Below are 21,100 nucleotides of genomic sequence, written 5' to 3' on the forward strand. Positions count from 1 at the left end.
GGATTTTTGTTTTTGCAACGGAAAACTTTTGGCTTCCATGAATAGACTACGCAGCAAGAACTCATTTACATGTGTTCTTCCTCCATCTTTGCCTAATTCAGGAGTAAAAAGTGAAAATCTGTTCGAAGAGAGCATTTTAGGCTTGCTTTCTCCCCACCCCCCTCCCAGAACAGCCAGGTAGATTCACAAGATCCAATTTTTAAATTTGTCTTCTGTTTTCCACTTCAAGTAAACTCTGATGCTTTTAAACTCAGAGAGAGATTTAAAATTTTATTTTAAATTGTAATCTCCCAAGGCCGAAGTGGGGATGAGAGATAGAAAGTACAGTACTTTAATTAAAAAGAATCAATAACTTGGGGTTTTACGATATGATCTGCCATTTCTTAATTAAGAAATGAGTTTGACAGTCCTTTGGCCAGCTCACTGTAGACACTGCTATGAAAACCCCAAAGGGCTGGCCGCGGTCCAAGCGACGAAACTCCATTCCCCAAGAGACCCCAGGGAGCCAGTCTCAGCCGCTGCGAGTCCCTGGAGCCCTTCCCTCGGTGTCCTCCGAGCTCAGCACGGCGTGGGTCAGGGCGCCTCGGGCTCGCCGCCACCAGGTCCAGCAGATACCTTTCCCCTCCGCGGGCCCCCAGCGCGCGGCCGCCTCTTCGCCACCCTCCCTCCTGCCGGCGGGGCCTGCGCGGTGCTCCGGACCAGCAGCCCGGGTAGCGGCCGCAGGAAGCGAAGACCTTGTTGATGCCGTTCCGTGGTGTGTCTCTCCACCCTCCGGGGGCCGCCAGGCTCTTCCCGGCATTAGCATGCCTCCCTCCGCGCCTGCGCACTGTTCCGCGGGGGCGGGGCTCAGATTCCTGTCAGCGGCGGTGGCGGTGGCGGCGACCGTCAGTTTTCGCTGAGGAGGAGCACGAAACGGACCCGTTGGTTGTCTCCCCTCTCTTTCCCCGCCCCGAACCTCTCTCCTGGCTCGCCAGGAGTCAGTCCCTGTGGAGTTTCCCTCCGCCCTGCCGCTGTTTCGTCGGTCCTCGGCCCGGTGGAAGTCAACTGCCCTCGAGGAGGAGGCAGCGGCAGCCCGCCCTCGCCGCCCCCCGGTTCGGTGCCCGCGGTCCCGGAGAGGAGGTGCCGCCGCCACCGCCGCTCCCCCCCTCTCGCTGCCTTCGGGCCGGGCTGGGTCGAGCTGCGATGCCCTCGGACTTCATCTCATTGCTCAGCGCGGACCTAGACCTGGAATCGCCCAAGTCCCTGTACTCGCGAGGTGAGTCAGGCTGGGGGGGTGGGGCGTGGGGGCGGGGAGAGCCGGCGCCGGGGCGCCCCGGGGGTCCGGGTAGGGCAGAGGCTGCTCTTGGGGACCCGGAGAGCCTGTGCGGCTCGGCCGGGGCTAGACGAAGGGTCGGGGTGCCGTAGAGGGGCCGGCGGGGGAGTGGCGGCCCCTCCCCTGCGACGCGCGGGCCGCTCGGGACCCGGATTCTGTCGGCGCAGAGCGCTCGGAGCGGCGCCGCTCCCTCCGGTCCAGCCTTCGTCCCTGCGCCGCCTGCTCGCGGCCCCCGGCTCGGGAATCACCCGGCCTGGGCTCCTCCCCAGGATCTCCCTCCGCAGCAAACTTGCCCCCGCAGCGGCGGCTTGCTCGGGAGCCGGTCCGGGCGCAGGGTCACCATCTTGCCCCCCCCCCCAGTTTATTTTTGCGCCGTCTCTGTGACCCCCCTCTCCCTCCGGCACAGTCCACTCCCTCCCCACGCCGGGACGGCCCCCCTCCACCGGGCGCTCTTCCTTTGCTCGTCATCTTGCTGGAAAGGGCCCGAATTTTCTTTCTCCTTTTCCCACCTCCGTGGCATTCTGATTACTTACCCTCCCCCCTCTTTTTTTTTTTTTTTTAAGAAAGCAAGGGATGCGCTTTTATTAGTTTATTCTTGTTCTCTCCCTGTAGTACTAGGCTCCAGCATAGACATTGTGCGTTGAGAATTTTTTCTTTTTTGCCATTTGAAGGGCTTCTTGCTGGGAGGGGGCAGTGGGCAAAGAGTCCTATTTAAAAACTCCTGTGGCTAAGGTTTGAGGGAATTCCCATCATGTAAAATACTAACACTTGAGCCATCTGTACTGACGTTAAATTCCTATGCTGGACACTACAAGAATGTGTCAGAACAGATCCCCTGTGTGAGGGGCATCAAACCAAAATACTGCACTCATCACTGTAAGCCACTGGGAGAGGGCAAAATATAATTGGGTTATTAACTGTTCATTTCAGTATATTAAAAAACGTGTCATTGTGAACCCTTTTTCTGATAAAATTGAATGTTTCTCCTGTTTTTGAATTTAAGTATCCATTTTTATGTGCCCATTCGCTGATTTTGTCCTCTCCAAGGTTAGGGGGGCCCTTCAGTTTCACATTTAAATTAAGTGAATTATGATAAGATGACTTACTCTGGAAGGTGCTGAACTTTAGATGATTGAACTTGTACACAAAGTCCTACTTAGTAACTAGCCATTGTTGTTGCTCTGATGACTTTAGTTGGCATTCACCACCCTGTAGGATGTTTTTGGGATCTTACCTGAAGTATTTTAGAAATGAAAGTTTTTTCGGTGTCAGAAACAAGAGACAGTATCAAGAGATAATTCTTAGAGTAGGGATAATGTCGTACAATTGGTCACTAAAAATAGCCAGGACACTAAAACCATTTGGGCAGTAATTGTCAGATAATTTTCCACGAAATAAATGTTTAGCAAAATCTAAGTTTAGCCTAGAGACCGATGTAGAGGCAATTCAGCCTTTCTTTTGCAAGGAATTCACAAATACGGGCTTTGGCCCTTAAAAATACATGATAGTTATATAAGAGATGTATGCTATCCTTGGCATTTTTTCTCATTCAGCATCAAAAGTACTTAATGCTTTTTGTGTTTTTCAGATTCTCTGAAGTTACACCCATCACAGAATTTTCATAGAGCTGGACTATTGGAAGGTCAGCAAAGTGCCATTTCAAAGCATATTGTGTTAGCGTGCAAAGGCTTTCTCTGAAATGCAGTTTAAATGGGAAAGTGTGAAACTTTGCAAACTCACACAATGTAATTTTCTCCTAAAGAGCCTGATCCTTCTTTTAGAGCAGCTACATGTTTCTTTCAGTGGACGTTATTGCTGTGTTTGTTTGAAGTGCTTGTTGGCTGTTGAATCTGCTTTGAAAGGCTGTGAAAAGAATAAAAAATAATTTTAATTATGTGTTGGGTGTTCTACTTTAGGATCCCAAATCTTAAGTTATTCTTTTTAAATACAAAGTGAATGTGAAAAGACTCAAATGTTAAAATGATGAATTAATAACTAAAAGACTGACACCAAACACATACTTACTATATTTTGAATTTAGAACTTTTGTATGTTGAGCATTTCAAATGGATATATTACGTATTTACAGAAATGTTGATGTGATCATGATCATGTTTAAGGATAAGAAAAGCTAATAAGTAGGGCAGAGACTGTAGCTTAGTGATAGAGTGCTTGCCTAGCATGCAGAAGTCCCTGGGTTCAGTTCCCAGTATAAACAAAACAAAACAAAACAAAACACCTAAGTAATAGATGATTATTATATTAGGGGCAAAAGTACTTTAGAATGTTCTGGAAAAATTAAAATCTGTGAAATGAACAGTTGACAATTTAGAAAACTGTTTTGTGTGTGTGGTTTTTTTTTGTTTGTTTTTTGTTTTCTTTTGATACTAGAGATCCAACTCCCAACTTCACCCTTGACAGGGAACCCCTTGTGTCTCTGAGCTATGTCCCCAGCCCTCTGTGGAGTCTGTTGACGTTACATTTGTCTCTGAATCTTAAAAAAATCATGGAACTGGATAGCAAGGATATTAATTTTCTCTTACAAAAATGAGAAACAGTGAAATTAAGAGATTGGATTTGCAGTGGAGTCTCATAGTAGCGGAAACAATGCTTTCTGTGTTTTAGTTAGTGGTCCTTACCTAAGGTTAAGCTACCACTATGAAATATATATAACCAGTAATTTAAATATTTTATAGGCTACTTAACAAAGGCCCTAATTAGTTATGTTTGAATTGAGTATGTTTTTGCCTCTTAAAAGGTAGTCTGGGTGGGAGGAAAAGAGGAAAAGTGGGTGTTGTAATTGAGATAAAGTTTGAATAGCAGTTTAGCAAATTAGTAGTTCTGTGACCTTGGGCAGGTAATTTTACTTCTTTAAACTTTTATATTTTTTGTATGAAAATAGGCATGTCTTAAGTTTAGTGAGCTCATGCGTATTAAAGTGCTTAATGCGGTGTTGGCCTTAATAAATGTTTTTTTAATATCAGCTAAATTGTTTCAGCAGTATAATTTAGATCAGTGAAATGTTCTCAATTAATTATTGACTATATTTGTTCATATAAGAAGCCCTAGCTTTACGTTAGTATGAAAATAAAATATTTCTATAACTACAATCTGAAGGAGAAATGTGTAGAAGTATTTCTTAGTGAAGCAGACTTCTGGTTTTTATTCCTGTCATTCAATTTGTAATCATGTTGTACAGTCATTTGTGTGTACCATTCCATCTATTTCCTGGGCAACAAACTAAAGTGTCATAATCATAGAGATCATTAGGCAGGAGAAAGACATGTAAAAAAAAAAAAAAGTATTACATATTAAAATAAAATTTTTAATGGGTGGGAAACACAGAACCATTTAATATGCATATTTATGTATTTGTGCCTGTATTTGCTAACTTTCATTTTGATTGAGAGGATACTCAGTAATTTAAGACCATCGTTTTATTTTATTTATTTATTTAGTTCATGGGATGGAACTCACAACCTTGTGCTTGCCAGGCAGGCACTTACGCTGCTGAGCTGAATCCCTGGCTTGTGCCACCACACCCAGCTTCTATTATGTTTTTAAACTTCATATTTATTAACATATCCTTTTGTAGATTACATATAAAATGCAAAAATGTGTAAATATCAAAATTGTCATGTCTTTGAATTTTTGACACAAGGTACCATAACAAAAGTATTTTAATGAAATATTTAATGTATGCCATACAAATATTTTTAACTTAATAATTTGGGTATTTTGAAGAACACATAAAAGTAGAATTAAACAGTGAACCCCCATACCCACACCAAGCCTCAGCAATTACCAATCTAATCTTGTTTCTTTTCTCTTCTTTTTCTCCCTCTACCTGGATCATTTTAAAACAAGCATAAGGCATCGTAACACATTTTACACATAGCTGTTTCTTTAGTATAGTCACTGGTTTTTTTTGTGTGTGTCTGTACGAACTGAGGATTGAACCTAGGGTGATGCTTATGGTAGGGAAGTGCTCCATCACAGATATATCCCCAACCTGACTTTTTTCTTATATTACATTTTTTAAAACTTCTTTTTTTGGTACCGGGGATCAACCTCATGACCTTTCCCTTGTCAGGCAGGCACTTACGCCACTGAGCAAAATCCCTATCCCCTAAGAACTCATTTTATTCCAAGGGTCACATTTTCTTATTTATTTCAGCAGTCTCTGACTCTTATTATATAATATCAAGCATTGTGTAGTAATACATATTTATGCATGCATGCTTTACATCAGGCATTTAGATTTCTGTATAATAAAAACTCAGTCCAAAGTGAGGGGAATTAAGTGTTAATATAAACTTTGTTAATTATTTTAATAGAACATTCATTTTCCAAATTTAAGTTATTTTAGAGAAACAAGTTAGAAAACCTACAATTGGTTATATTAAACTTTAGAAATAGATTCAGAATGTCTTTACTGTTCAGCTGAGTTTCCATTTAACTTATCTACCAAAGAGTGCTGGTCCTTCCTGCCACCACCTTTTAATGTGATGATTGTGTGAGAATGGGGAAAAATGTCTAGCTTTAGCTAATCAGTGGAAGTAACATAGTCATTAAAATGTTTTTAATGACCCCATGTGACACTCTTAATAGAAAAAAGATGGTCTTTGCAATTATGTTAGCAGTGTCTTACATTTTTTATACAAAATGTTCTGGACAGAACTATACATACAGAGTTCTAGGACTGTTATTTGGTTTTTTTTTTTTTTTTTTTTTTGAGGGGTACTGAGAATTAAACCCAGGAGCTCAAGCAGTCTAGGCAAGTGCTTTATCATGGAGGTATACCCACAGCCCTGTACCCCTTTAAAAATCGTAATTTTTTACTTTAAATACTGGAGATTGAATCCAGGGCCTTTGCATTTAGTTACATTCCTAGCCCATTTGTTTTCTTTTTCTCTTTTGTTTTTTGAAATAGAGCCTCACTTTGTAGTGCAGGCAGTCTTGAACTCACTGTGTAGCCCAGGCTGGGTCTTCCTACCTATAGTGCTGGAATTAAAAGTGTATACCATGCCTGGCCTCCAGCATTTTTATTGTTTATTTTGAGACAAGGTTTTGCTAATCAGTAAGTTGCCCAATTTGGATTTGGAATCTCCCTCCTCAACCTCACGTAGAGGGCTTGCTTGCTGGCAGTTGCTGCCAGCCCCAGCTCCCAAAACTTAATTCTGTCTTTTATTTTTTCGTTTTCTTTCTTTTTTTTTTTTTTGAGACAGTCTTGCCAAGATGATCAGGTTGGCCTCCAGTCCCAGTCTGCTGACTACCTGAGATTGCAGATTTGTGCCACTGCATGTGGCCATAGTTTTATTTTTTTTAATCAGTTTTTGTGTTTTCTCTGCCTTCTTTAGAGAACATGGTTTGTGTGTTTATATACAAGGGTATACGTGTGTGTGTTGGTGTTTGTTTTCCTTCAGTTTTTTGGGATAGCGTCTTACTATATAGTTTAGATTGAACTCTGTTGATTCTCCTGCTTCAGCCTTGCTGTGCCACTCTCTCTTTCTTGGTTTATATGTATTATAAAAAATAAAAAGGATTTGCAGATAGGAGGTTCAAATTTGAACCTCTTAAAGTTAAGAATTTTCTTGAAGTGCTTGGAAGAAAGTTTACCTACAGGATAGTCACTATAACACATTCTATGCTGAAAAATACCCATTTTGATTTACATACATTATTTGCCCTACAAAAAAAAGCTAAGGAATAGAACTGAGTAAAAGTAAAAAATACACTGAAGTTATTCTAGGACTATAGCAATATGAGATACAATGGTAGAAATGTCACAGACCAGGAAAAATGAAAATATAAGGAAATACTAGAGAGATAAAAATAATAGATTACAAAAATTAAATGCCATTAAAAGTACCAGAAATTATATGGCAGGGTGTGGTGGTACATGCCTGCCTGTAATCCCAGCACTGGAGAGGCTAAGACAGGAGGTTACCATGAGTTCTAGACCAGCCTGGATTCTACATAGTGAGTTCAGGGCCAGCCAAAACTATAACAAAACCTGGTCTCAAAAAAAAAAAAAAAAAAAAGAATGTGATAAATCAAATTGAAGAACTGGTCAAATAAAAGCTGAATGCCAATTTGATGCAGTCTTGTGATTTAAACATTAAAGACTTTTAAAGAAAATGTGAAACATGATAGTGAATTAGCAGACGGTAGCTACTGTTTCCAAAATACTGCCACTATGTTTAATTACCATGTACAGTTATACTTTATAGTATACAAATAAAAATCCTAAAACTAGTAGCAGTATTTATGGATTTGTTTTACACCACTTGTTACTGGCGATGGAATGCAGGGCCTTATGCATGGTAGGCAAGTCCTCTTACCACTGAACTATGGTCTGTATCCCTGACTTTATGAAGTATTTCTGACTTGTTATTAAGCCTAATTTCTACAGGACCCTGTTAGTAAGATGATTAGATCATTGACTATGTTTATATGTTTATATGATATATATAAACATATATATATATATATATATATATATATATGATGATAACTTTTTTATGTGTGTATCAGGAATCAAACTCAGGATCTTTTGGGCTTGCCAGACAGGTGCTGTGCTACTGAGCTATATCCCTGACCCTATATGAAGATACCTTATGCAAGCAATTTATTGAAAATATTTAATATTAAAATCAATTGCATTCTATTATTACAGATTATGTCAGTCTGTATGGATCCATGCTGAGTGATCTAACACTGTCTTTGGCCTTTGTGGAAGTAAAAATAGTTAAGAATGTGTACAATTATACCTAGTTCATCCTCGCTTCTTGCCAGTAAGATCCATCTCTGTGATTACCTATCATTTTTGTCATTTTGAGAGTGTCTGACTAGGCAGTTCAGGCTGGCCTTGAGCTCACTTTGTAGCCTAGGCTGGTGTGGAACCTCCAACAATCCTCCTGTCCTAGCTTCCAGAGTGCTGAGATTACAGGCATGTGCTACCACACCCAGCTTCCTACTTTTTTAAACTTCATATTTATTAACACAGCAGGTTGATATTTTTTTGTGTGTGTCTGTTCTTAAACTCTGCTTTCATTATTTTCATTCAGTACTAGAATTCTGTTGCTTATTGTAATAAATGGAGGCCCAGGGATATAGCTCAGTGGCATAAGTGCCTGCCTGACAAGTGCAAGGTCAAGGTCATGAGTTTGATTGCCCGTTCCAAAAAAAAAAAAAAAAATTAAAAATCCATTTTCTAGCGGGGTGTAGTGGTACACATGTGAAATCTCAGCACGCAGAAGGCTGAGGCAGAAAGGTTGTTGCAAGTTCGAAACCAGTCTGGGCTATAAAATGAGTTCAAGGCCAGCCTGAATTACATAGGGAGACCCTGTGTCAAAAAAGACACACACACACACACACACACACACACACACACACACACACAAAATTCCATTTTCTAATCCGGTGGTTTGTGAAAGTACCTGATTGCTCTTGGCTTTAATGTAATTTGCTCTTGGCTCTACTGTAATTATTTCAGTATCCCCTAAAACTTTTTTTAAAGTGGTAATTCAGAAAAACATGTCACATTATGATCAATATTGTAAGTTAGGAAATTACCACTTTTTCTTATAAAAAGTTGACTCATTAGGTTATACTTTCTATTTGGAATAAAATATCAAATTATTTGAGTAATTGGGTCTGATTATTTAGTGGCACCAGTATAAACCTGTTAACCTTATAAAACTTTTTTTTTTTTTTTTTGCAACGTGCTTGCCAGGCAGTCACTTATGCCGTTGGGCTAAATCCTCGGTGAAATAAAACTTTTTTAGACATGGTCTTCTGTTTACTAATATATTAATAAAAATCAAGGTTTAAAAAGTCACAAGATAAGATACACTAATAGTAAACATGCATTTGTGTGAAAAGTTAGAATTTATTAATTAATTACTGGTAATAGATTCAGATTTAAAATACAAATAAAATCTGATTTTTTGGGGTGGTACTGGGAATTGAACTCAGGATCTTGTGCTTGCAAGGCAGAAAACCTGATTTATGATAAAAAATCTTTTAGCATTTGAAGTAAAGGTGTTATATTTATTTATTCATACTAATTTTTAAGAAATAGATTATTTTTCTCTTTTATTTATTATTTGTGGCATTGGGAATTGAACCCAGAATTTGTGCATGTAAGGCTTTCTACCTCCTTTCTACCTCCACTTTCTACCCTCTCCACCTCTTCTTGTGAGATAGTTTTATAATTCACTATGTAATTTGGGCTGGCCTTCTGGGTGATCATCCTGCCTCAGAGTCTTTAGTTCTGGAATTACAGGCATGTGCCTCTGTGCTTTACTATCCTTTATTTTTAGGATTTACTTGGTAAATAAGTGGTGATCATTATTGCTTTCCAGTCCTGAATGTTTATCAATTTTTTTTATTCAGAAAACATTGTGTTGGGTTGAGGATGTGGCTCAGTGATAAAGATCCCAGACCCTCCCACACATATCTTGTGATTACTCCTTTACTAAATTTGGTATAAGCTTTTTAAAAAAATTTTTTTTAGTATAAACTTAAAAATGAGACAAGAACAAAAAACTTCTAACAACTAAGTTTTTTATTATGTTTACCTTTATTATTAATTTTTTTTTTTTGGCCAGGGATTGAATTCATGACCTTGCACTTGGCCACACAGGTGCTATTCTGCTGAGCTCTATCCATGTTCCTATGTTTATCTTTATAAAATTAGTTTAATTTAAAAATTAAAGTATTATCACGGAAAGAAATAGTGTTGGTATTTTAAAAATATGATAAATTCAGCATTAGTTATAACAATGCGAGCAATTAATATATTAAGTGTGTATAGGATTTAAAAGATAGTCTTTATAGTCTCAAAAATCCTAAGGGTTAATGCTGGCATTCTTAAGTTTTTAAAAAGAGCAAGCTAAGTACTGAGGGATTTGGTTTAACGTTCTCTTTTTTTTTTTCCTGATTATGTAGTTAGGGAATGCTGGGCTTGCTGGCTCACACCTATGTATGATCCCAGCATGTGGGAGGCTGAGGCAGGAGGATTGCCATGTGTTGAAGGCCAGCTCTAACTACATAGCAAGACCCTGTCTCAAAAAACAACAAAAAACTAGATAACAAGGCTGAATTTTTCTTTTTTTTAATTAGAATGGAGCTCAGGATCTTGCGCTTGCCAGGCAGATGCTTGTGCTGTGAGCTCTATCCCCAGCCCACAAGGCTGGAATTTGAACCTCAACAGTTTTACCTCAAGTTGAGTTTATATAAATAATTTGGTAATTGGCATTTACATTTTGGATCTTACCTGATAAGACTGTTCAGATGGTATAAAAAGGATACTTTGTACAAGTTTTTTTTTTTTTTTTTTTTTTGTCTTTTTCCTTTTTATTGGTACCAGGGATCAAATTCACGACTGCCTGCTTGCAAGGCAGGTTCCTATTGCCACTGAGCTAAATTCCCCAGCCCCATTGTACAGGTTTTATAAAGAAGTGAAAGAAATTCAGCACGTTACACAATAGAAATTAGTAAAAATATGGTAGTGATTCTTATGGAGGAATTTGTTTTTGTTTTGTCTTTTTGAGACAGTTTCACTATGCAGTTCAGGCTGGTCTTGAGCGCACTTTGTATTGCAGACTGGTCTTAAGAGAATTTGCTATGATTTTCCTGCCTCAACCTTCTAAGAGTGCTGGGATTATAGGCATGCGCCACCACACTCGGCTGTTTTTTTGAGACAGGTCTCGCTCTGTTCAGGCTGGCCTTGAACTTGAAGGGGATCTTCCTGCCTCTGCCTTTCAAGTGCTGGGATTACAGGTATGTACCACTTCGTCTGGCCAGAAAGTTAGTAATATTTTGACATTCACAAATTGCCATTGCTTGCTTGGCTTTGGTGTCAATAGGATTTTGCTGAAGCGGATGTCTGGTGATAGCCCTTTGTCTTGGCTTATGATAGGATTGCAGAATAAAAAGAAGAAGGGTAAGGGCTGGAGATTTAGCTCAGTGGCATAAGTGCCTGCCTGGCAGCCATGAGGTTGTGAGTTTGATCCCCAGTACCACGCTAAAAGTAAAAAGTAAAAGGGTAAACAGAAACCCCTCTACTCCTAAGGACAATTTAGAAATGGAGATATTTGGGGTCCTTGATTTGTTTGGCAAAACTTTTCATGGAATTTGTGGAAGTCATTGTTTCTTACTTCTGCTGATACACTTTAGAAGCAATATAAATTTGAGAAAAAAAGAGCAACAGAAGAAACATTACTCAGTCTTTATTTTCTTGTACTTTATAAAAAAATTTTTTTTTTCTTTTTGAGACAGGGTTTCACTATGCAGTTCAGACTGGCCTTGAACTCACTTTGTAGCCCAGCCTGGCCTCAAACTTGGAGCAATCCTCCTGCCTCAGCCTTCTGAGTGCTGGAAGTACAGTCATGTGCCACCATGCTCAGCTTCTGAACATTCTGTAGGAATTAGAAGATTTGTATTCTGATTCTAGTTTGGCTTTCTAGTTTGAAATCACAGTTTTCTTTTTCTCTAGCAGAGACATTATCTGCACTTAAGAGTTATGAGGAAAACAATGACATAATGGTTTTTTTTTGTTTTTTTTTGCATTTCAGTTCCCAAAAGGTTTAATATAATGGCTAAATCTTTTTTTATCATCCAAAGAAAAGTACTCTTTCAGACTCTATAAGAAAAGAGCACAACATTTTCAACCCACATGAACAGGAATAAACTGTTATCCAAGAGTTCTATAAACCAGCAGCAATCTTTCTCCTACCCCTCATTCAGTTCAAAATTCTACTCATGTGTGGCCTTGGATATAAGGCTGACTCAAACCCAGAGGTCAACCGACTTTCTTGTGTCTGCTTACTCCTCAGGTAAGGGACATTCCAAACAGGGTCATGAAGGAAGTCATCACACTTAAAACTATACAGTCTTGTTGTGTGTGGTGGCCCATGCCTGTAATTCCAGCATTCAGGAGGCTGTGGTAAGAGGTTTTCTATGAGTTCCAAGCCAGTCTGGGCTCAACAATGACATAATATTGCAGGGCCTTGCAAAATACAAAATGCTATATGAATAGTGATAATTTGCCTGGAGTCCTATCACTTTATTTTGGTTCTCTTCTCCCACTTCCAGTACTATGTAGGGATTGCATCCAGGGACTTTGCACTGAGCTGTATCACCAGCACTTTTAAATTTCATTTTGAGACAGGGACTCATTAAGTTACCCAAACTAGGGTGCTACATGTGATCTCCTGCCTCAGTCTCCTCTAATATGTTGCCATTATAGGTATGTACCACCATACCTGTCTTTTTTTCCCTGTTTATCTGCTCCTTCCACTCACATGTTCATTTTCTCATGATGCTCTATAAATTGTTGCTTCTATAATTACTTCTTGTGTTTTTTCTTTTAAAAAATAAACCCTCTTTACAGAGATGCAGAAGTGTATCTATTATAAATATTCCATGAGTTTTAACAAGCATGTATACATTTGTATAATCACCAGTCATAATGTAGAACATTTTAATCGCTCAAAGTTACTTTACTTCTAAATAGTTAATCCTGCTCACTCCAGCCGTAGGCTACTAATAATCTGTTTCTCTTTATCATAGTTTTGGATTTTTAAAGAATTTTATATAAATGGATTAGACAGTTTGTACTCTTCTCTCAAATACCACCATAACCTTCTGAAGAGGATAGATTTTTATAAAATGGACACAAAGGATAATAGTTTTTTGTTTATATATGTATATTTTTTAATGGTATTTTGAGACAGGGTCTCACTGTGCAGTTTAGGCTGTCTTTGAACTTGCAATGTAGCCCAGGTTGGCCTCAGACTCCTGCCTCAGCCTTCTGAGTGCTGGGATTACAGGCATGGCCCACCCATGCCTGTGTACTTTTTTATATATTCTTACATTCTCTAACAGCTAAGTGTACAGTTTGCAGGGATATTTATTTATTGCAGTGCTGGAAATCAAACCCAGGGTTGCTTTGTATCTACTAGGCAAGCTGTTTTCCTCAGAGCTATACACTTAGCTCAGTAGATACTGATTTTTGATGTGTATGTGCAAATACAAGTTACTTAGACATAATATTACTTATTTCTTTACTCAAAATGAGTTTGTAAGCTGGGTATGGTAGCCCTTGTTTATAATTTCAGCTGTCTGGGAAGCTAAGGCAAGTATCCAGCTTGAGGATCTGGGGATTTAGCTCAGTAGCATAAGCACCTGCCTTGCAAGCAGGCAGTCATGAGTTCGATCCCCAGTACCGATTTAAAAAAAAAAAAAAGAATCCAGTTTGAGCAGCTCAGAAATTTCACAAGACCCTCTCTCAAAAGTGAAGTCATGAGTTTAGTCCCCAGTGTAGCAAAAGGAAAAAGTACAAGTACTCCCTGGTCATCCCAGATGCTTAGGTAGGAGGATTGCCAGTTTAAGTCCAGCCAGGGCAGCTAACTTCGGCCAAGTCTCAGGGTAAAAAGCAATTATTATTGTTGTTATTATTATGATTATTTGGTTTTTGAGATGGGTTTGGCTATGTAGTTCAAGCCAGCCTTGAACTCACTATGTAGTCCAGACTATCACTGAACTTGCAGCAGTCCTTCTGCTGCAGTCTCCTGATGATAGGTATGCACTGTCTTGCCCACCTAAAATTTTCCTTTAAAAGAGTACAGAGTTGAAGAATATATAGGGATTTAGTATTTACTATTCTGGTGGTTTTCATAGTAAAAAATAAAGATTAAAACCATAAAAATATGGCTTTGATTCCTTACAAATGAGTACTAGATTTAACTGGATATTCTATACCACTACATTAGATGTTTGATATCAAAAATACTTTATTAGCAACATGATGGTATACTTAAATGTTTGTTTATGGGGATCTGATTTGAAATTTTTGTTTGAGTAGAAGTTTTCATTGTCATCTATGTTGAGTCAATAAAAAAATGTTGTAGCTAGGCACGGTGGTACACACCTGTAATCTCAGTATTTGGGAGGCTGAGGCTGGAGGACTGTTTTGAGTTTTTAGGCCAGCCTGTGCTACACAATGAGTTGAAGGGCACCCTGAATTATACAGTGAGACCCTGTCTCAAACAACCAACCAACCAAATAAAAAGCCAACAAAATGAATTGTGTTTAAGTGTATTTTAGGATAATGACCATAAACCAAACATAGGGTTAAGCTAATTTTCACAGTTGTAGTTAGAAAGTGGAGGTTCGTTAACATTTCCTGTTTTTCCAGTTTTTAAGCAGCAGTTTAATCTTCATTCTGAAACAAAGAATTTACTTGAAAAAAATACAAATGTAAAGTGGAATTAATGACTGATTAATATTTCAACTATAAACAGTGTATTAGAGAGAGAGAGAGAGACAAAGAGACAGATAGCCAGGGTCATTCCATTGATTGTGTTTTTAATTTTTTTTTAAAGATAGGTCTTGCTGAGTTGCCTAGGCTGGGCTCATACTTGGCATCCTTTTGCCTCAGCCTCCCAGAATTCTGGGATTACAGGAATATGCTGTGCTAAGTTAAATATTCATTTTTAAAAAAACCTACATAATAGTAATAAGAATTTTGGAAACACTACCAAGTTGATGTGACTTTTTGGGGGTATTTTTTAAAGGTTTTTGTTTTGTTATCTAGAATAATAATACAGAGTGAGTGAATGGGAACTATAGACACAGATTGAATTTCACAGGTGTTAAAGAAATTTTCAAATACTGATTTATTCTTGTCTATAATACTGTGTACAGGATGAAGATCTATGTTTGGTATTAAATTATAGAGGTTTTAGATAAAATGATTACTCAATTTTGTTAAAAAGTTGCTTTTTAAAAATTTAAGTAGTAAAGTACTTGGAGTATACAAAGTCATTTGTTAAATTGCTCTTATTATAGTGGTTATCAGTTATACATTTTTAGGGCCGTGGGTTTAGCTCAGTGGCATAAGTGCCTGTTTAGCAAACTTGAGATTGTGAGTTGAGTCACTGACACCCCCCCAAAAAATTATACATTTATAATGTACAGTAAAAAATAAAAATGTTTTCAAAATTTTTTTTTTTTACTAAATCCAAGAGTAGGTTACGGTCAGTATATAAATTCTGCACAAGAAGAATTTAATGTGTACTAAATTGAGAACAGATTCACAGAAGAGCTTTTCTTAGAAATTAAAAACAGTAAACATGAACCCCGGTATGGTGGCACCATGCCTGTAATCCCAGCACTTGGGAGAGAAGCAGAGGCTGAGTTGGAGGATCACATCAAAAAAAGGCCGTCCTGAACAACATAGTAAGACCCTGTCTCAAAAAAGGGGAGGGAGTTTGGGAGATATAGCTTAGTGGAGAGATGTTGGGTTCTATCCCCAGTACCATCACCACCAACCCCCTCCAAAAAAAAAGATAATAGGCAGATAAAAGTCCCAAATATTTATGAGGCTTGTGAATAAAAAACACTTTTAGAAATGTCATTACTAACCAGCTGTATTCTTTTTAGGTAAGTTACCTCATCTTTCTGTGTGACTCACTTTGTTATATACAACATAATAATAAATATTATATAACATATATGTAATATATATCATATAATATATAAGATATATCATATATGATAGGGATAATAGATTTACAGATCTGTACAAGGATTAAATGAGTGAACATTTCCAGAATACTTGGAATAGTGTTCAACATAAGGATCCAGGAGTTGTTTTTTTTGGTTTTTGTTTTTTTGAGATGAGATCTTGCTATATAGCCCAGGCTGGCCTCAGGTTAGTTAGCTCAGGCTGGCTTTGTGGGGTACCGGAGAATCAAACTCAGGACCTTGCACTTGCTAGGCAGGAGCTTGTGCCACTGAGCTATGTCCTCAGCCTCCCAGAAACTTGGAGCGATCCTCCTGATTTTGGGATTTTTGGGAAGTTTTTTTGAGATGAGGTTTTACTATGTTCAGGGTAGCCTTGAACTCACTAGATAGCCCAGGTTGGCCTCAAACTCAGATTCTTCTGCCTCAGCCTCTTGAGTGCTGAGATTACAGGTGTGTGCCATCATGCTTAGCCTGTTTTAGTTTCCTGAGTGCTGGGATTACAGGGTATACTGTCATACCCAGCAGGATCCAGTAGTTTTGCACACCCAAATCAGTTATTACTGTATTTGTATATTAAGGTTTAGGCACTCATACATAGTACTTTGTTATATAGGATTTGTTTCCTAAATACAATTTAATCTTATAACTTGTTTAAAAAAATCTTTTTGATGGGGGCACATTGGTCAGTGTAGAGCACTTGCCCAGGAAGTATGAGGTGCTGATTTCCACTTGCAGTACCGGAGAGAAAAAAATTCTTCAATGGTATCAATTAATTTTTAGATAAAATCCAAATTTCTAAAACCTGGCCCGTGAGTTTTTTGTTTGTTTTCTTTTTAAGAGAATATCTCTCTTGTGTACTTCAGTTTGGTTTGAATTTACTTGAATTTTCCTGGAGCTCACAGTGATCCTCATGCCCCAGTCCCCTGAGTGTTTGAATTATAGGCATGTTCCACTCTACCCAGCTTCTTGATTATATTATTTTAAAAACTAAAATAAAGGTAAAATTCAAATGAAGTTCATTATTTTAGCTATTTTAAATGTACATTTTAGTGTGTGTGTTTTTTTTATTGTCACAGTGGGTAACCAATCATTATCACTAATTCTCAAACTTTTTGTTGTTCTGGGAATTGCACCAGGGTCTTGAAAATGCAAAGCATAAACTCTGTCTACCAATACACACTATTCACACCCCCAAACCATTTTTATCACCTCATAAAGATATCCTCTATGAATGAAGCAGTTCTCCATTTTTTTTCTTCCCCTAGGAATTAATAGGTATAATTAAATTTCTATCTCTATGGATTGCCTGTCTAGCCAATTCATATAAGAACCATATAATATGTAGTCTTTTGTGACTATCTTGTTTGACCTAGCTATTTTTTAAGGTTTGTCTGTGTTTTTGTTTTGTATGTTTTGTTTTTTCCCTTGAGACAGAGTCTCCCTGGGTAGTCTAGGCTGGCCTAGAACTCTCTGTGTAGCCCAGGCTGACATCGAACTTGTAGTAGTATTCCTGCCTCAGCCTCCCACAAGTGCTGGGATTACAGTGCTAGAATTACAGGTGTGCGCCCCATACCCAGCTAAGCCATTCATTTTTAATGACTGAATGATACTCCATTATGTGGGTATACCACATTTTGCCTATCAGCTCATTTATTAGTTGATGAATATTTGTATTCTCTACATTTTGACTAACATGAGCAATGCAGTAGTGATCATTCATGGCAAGTTTGTTTGTATATAGGCAAATTATTTCATTTCTCTTGGAGTGGAATTACTAGTTTGTGTAGTAATTCTATTTTTAACTTTTTTGGAGTTTTTTGAGTATCAGGAGTCAAACTGATGACCATGTGCTTGCCAGGCAAGCACTTACTTTTTTAAAGCATCAATGAACTGTTTTCTATAGTGGCTGAATCATGTTCCATTTTTAGCAGCAGTGTATGAGGATTCTGTTTGCTGTGCATCCTTGACATTGTATACTTTTTTATTACAGCTATCTTATTGAATATGAAGTAGGATAGTGTCATGGTTTATGTCAGTAGTCCCCAAGCCTCATGCAATTATGGACTCAACCAAATCTAGCATTTGTGATTGGTTTGTTGTTTAGCACTCAGATTGGTGGTGAGTGCTACACCTGCCTAGGGCTGGAGCCAGTATATGATGTAACAGCAGGAAGAAGGTGTGTTGTTCTCTCTTGCCAGTTCATTCTTGCTATTTGTGGCAGCCATTATCAGCAGTTCCGCCATGCCACCTTGGTCTTGGAGCCAGCTGAGTATGGACTGAAACCTTTAAGAACTGTAAGAAATAAACTGTTCCTTCCCTAATTTTGGGTGTCAGGTATTTTTGTCTCGTGATGAGGAAAGTGTAACTAAGACAGATAGTATGTCTTTGGTTTTAATTTATATTTTCCCACTGAATAATGTTGTTGAGCATCTTTTCTTATAGTTACTGCATAAGGCTTTGACTCGTGTCATTTAGATTTTTTTTTAGACAAATTTGGCCGCATATGGTAGTGAATGCCAGTAATCACAGCACTTAAAGAGGCTGAGGCAGGAGGATTGCCATGAATTTGAGGTTTGTGTGGGCTATATAGTGAGATCTTACCTGAAAAAGCAAAAAACAAAATAAAGACAAGTTTTCACTACATAGTACAGACTGTCCTTGAACTTGTAATTCTCTTGCCTCAGCTGGAATTACAGGCATTTGCCATCATATATCAACAGATGTTTTTAAATTTGATGAACTCTGATTTATCTTTTTTTTGAGGGGGTACCAGGGATTGAACTCACAACTGTGCACTTACAAGGCAGGTGCTTATGCCACTGACTAAATCCTCAGCCTATCTTTTTTCTTTTGTTCATCATGTTTTGGTGTTATATTTAGGAAATTGCTTCTTTATATTGAGTCACAAAGACTTATATCTAGTCCTCTTAAGAGTTTTATAATCTTACATTTTTCAGAAGTACGAATGGCCAATAAATAAATGAAAAAAAATTCATCATTAGAGAATCATTTGTCATTAGAGAAATGCAAATTAAAACAACATTAAAGTACCATTTTACTCTAGAAAAAATGGCCCTCATCAAGAAATCGAATAAAAAGTCTGTCACGGTGGCTCATGCCTGTAATTGCAGCACTCAAAAGGCTGAGGCAGGAGGATTGCAAGTTTGTGACCAGCTTGGGCTACAAAATGAGCTCAAAGTCAACTAGAACTGCATAGGTAGACCCTGACTCAAAAGACAAAGGAAAAGAAAGTAAGTCAAATAATAAATACTGGTGAGGATGTGGAGGAAAAGGAACCTCTGTTGTTGGTGGGAATGTCAACTAGTTGAACTACTGTGGAAATCAGTATATGGATTCCAATATAGGGGTAAAATAGAAATTGCATTCTACTAAGCTAGTCTTCTTCCTGAAGAATAAAAGAGAAGAAATTTTAAAAATAAAATAAATGAAATAGAATAGTAGAAGCTATTCTTCCCAAAAGAAGAAAATCATCGTATCACAGGAGTACTTGCATACCTATGTTTGTAGCAGCATGATTCAAAATAGCTAAATCTTGGAAACAGCTTACATGCCCATCAACAGGTGAATGGATAAAGAAAATGTGGTATCTGGCTGGGGATTTAGCTCAGTGGCATAAGCGCATGCCTTGCAAGCACGAGGTTATGAGTTCAATCCCTGGTACAGATAAAAAAACCAAAAAAACCCAAAAAAGAAAATGTGGTATTTATATACAGTGGAGTATTGCTCTGTCATAAAGAAGCCATGTGTGTGTGTGTGTATGTGTATGTGTGTATGGCAAAGTAGAATATAAGATAAATCGGAAGTAGAGATCTTTTTCAGATGAATGGGGGAACAAAAGGTGGAAGACAAGGATTGGGAAAGGAGAGAAAGGATCTAGAAAAGAATAAAAGGGAGATCGGGCCTGGTGGCACACATATATAATCCCAGCATTTGGGAGGCTTAGGGCAGGAGGATTGTCATAAATTCAAGGCCAGCCTGAATTATATAGCAAGACTCCTACTCAAAACAAACAAACAAAACAAAATAAAACAAACCCAAAAAACCACTTCCTAAAATACTTTAAGTATTTTATTCCTTTTCAGTCATCATATTAATAAAATTATAGAAATATTATGAGGAAAATTCTCCCAAAATACAGGAATGCTTTTGTATTTAATACTGATTGTCTCTATTTGTGTTTCATTTTCTGAGGTTTCAGTTACCTATGGTCAACTGCTGCCAGAAAATATTAATTCTTTTGGGGGGGTACTGGGGATTGAACTCAAAACTTCACCCTTGCCAGGCAGGCACTATGCAGCTGAACTATATCCCCGGTGAAAATATTAATATTTATCAAGACCATATTGACATAACTTTTACTATAGTATATTGCTATAATTATTCTACTGTATACTTAATGATTGATAATGTTAATAACTGTCTAATTTTTAAATTAAACTTTATCTTACAGCTATGGGTAAAAACCCATCTGTCATATGTAAAAACATAGTATATAAAATACAAATCAAAAAACATGTAGTATAACTGCAGTTTTGTATTTTAGTTTCAGGTATCCACTGGTAATCTTGTTGTATATCCCTGATGGATAAGGGAGGCTACTGTATACATATGTGCAGGGAATGAAATCCAAAACATTATAAAGTTGTAATGCGTTTGAATTAACCATAGAAGTAAAGCTGTAATAAACCCTAAAGAACATCCAGTGAAGTCGTTTTGTTTAGAAAGTTATACACTTACACCAAAAAAAAAAAAAAGTTATACACTGAAGGGAAGTGACTGTACATTTTAATACTTACTATGTGAATGAATGTTGCATCCAGAGGACAAAGAAGGGGAGAGTATTTGAAGTTTGAGTGGATTATTCTTTAGTTAAACACAACCATGTGCTAAGCTTCCATTGAATAATAATTGTTGGATTAAATGACTATAAATGGGGGCTGGGGATTTAGCTCAGCGGCCTGAGCGCCTGCCTTGCAAGCAGGCAGTCGTGAGTTCGATCCCCAATACCGATAAAAAGGAAAAAGACAAAAGACAAAAAAAAAAAAAAAAACAAAACTATAAATGAAGAATGAGACTTCTAAAGAATAAGTACTATTTAAAAAGGACTGGGGCTATTGCTCATTATGAAGGCTCTGGGTTCAATCTCCAATACTGGAAAATACTAAAAAGAATTGGAACTATTTAATCTGTAAAGACAAGAATTTATATAAATGAGATAAAAATTGAAAT

General features: G+C 37.9%; 1 protein-coding gene across 8 annotated transcripts in view; it reads left to right on the plus strand.

The window, feature by feature from the left end:
• Positions 1-246: 246 nt before the first annotated feature.
• Positions 247-21,100, plus strand: part of Nfat5 (nuclear factor of activated T cells 5) — a 121,970-nt gene continuing 101,116 nt past the window's right edge. For 2 of the 8 annotated variants that reach the window (XM_063247575.1, XM_063247576.1), the window contains exons 1-2: positions 247-1,255; positions 2,901-2,954. In XM_063247575.1, coding sequence (XP_063103645.1) covers positions 742-1,255; positions 2,901-2,954 — 568 coding nt within the window. In that variant the 5' untranslated portion in view covers positions 247-741. Of the gene's footprint in view, positions 1,256-2,900; positions 2,955-11,025; positions 11,102-21,100 lie in introns of those variants that run through there. The other 6 variants (XM_063247578.1, XM_063247579.1, XM_063247580.1 and 3 more) reach the window with 5 other exon arrangements.

Source organism: Cavia porcellus, unplaced genomic scaffold (assembly GCF_034190915.1).
Source record: "Cavia porcellus strain 051 isolate PalLab524CR breed Dunkin Hartley unplaced genomic scaffold, mCavPor4.1 scaffold_4, whole genome shotgun sequence".
Lineage (NCBI taxonomy): Eukaryota > Metazoa > Chordata > Mammalia > Rodentia > Caviidae > Cavia > Cavia porcellus.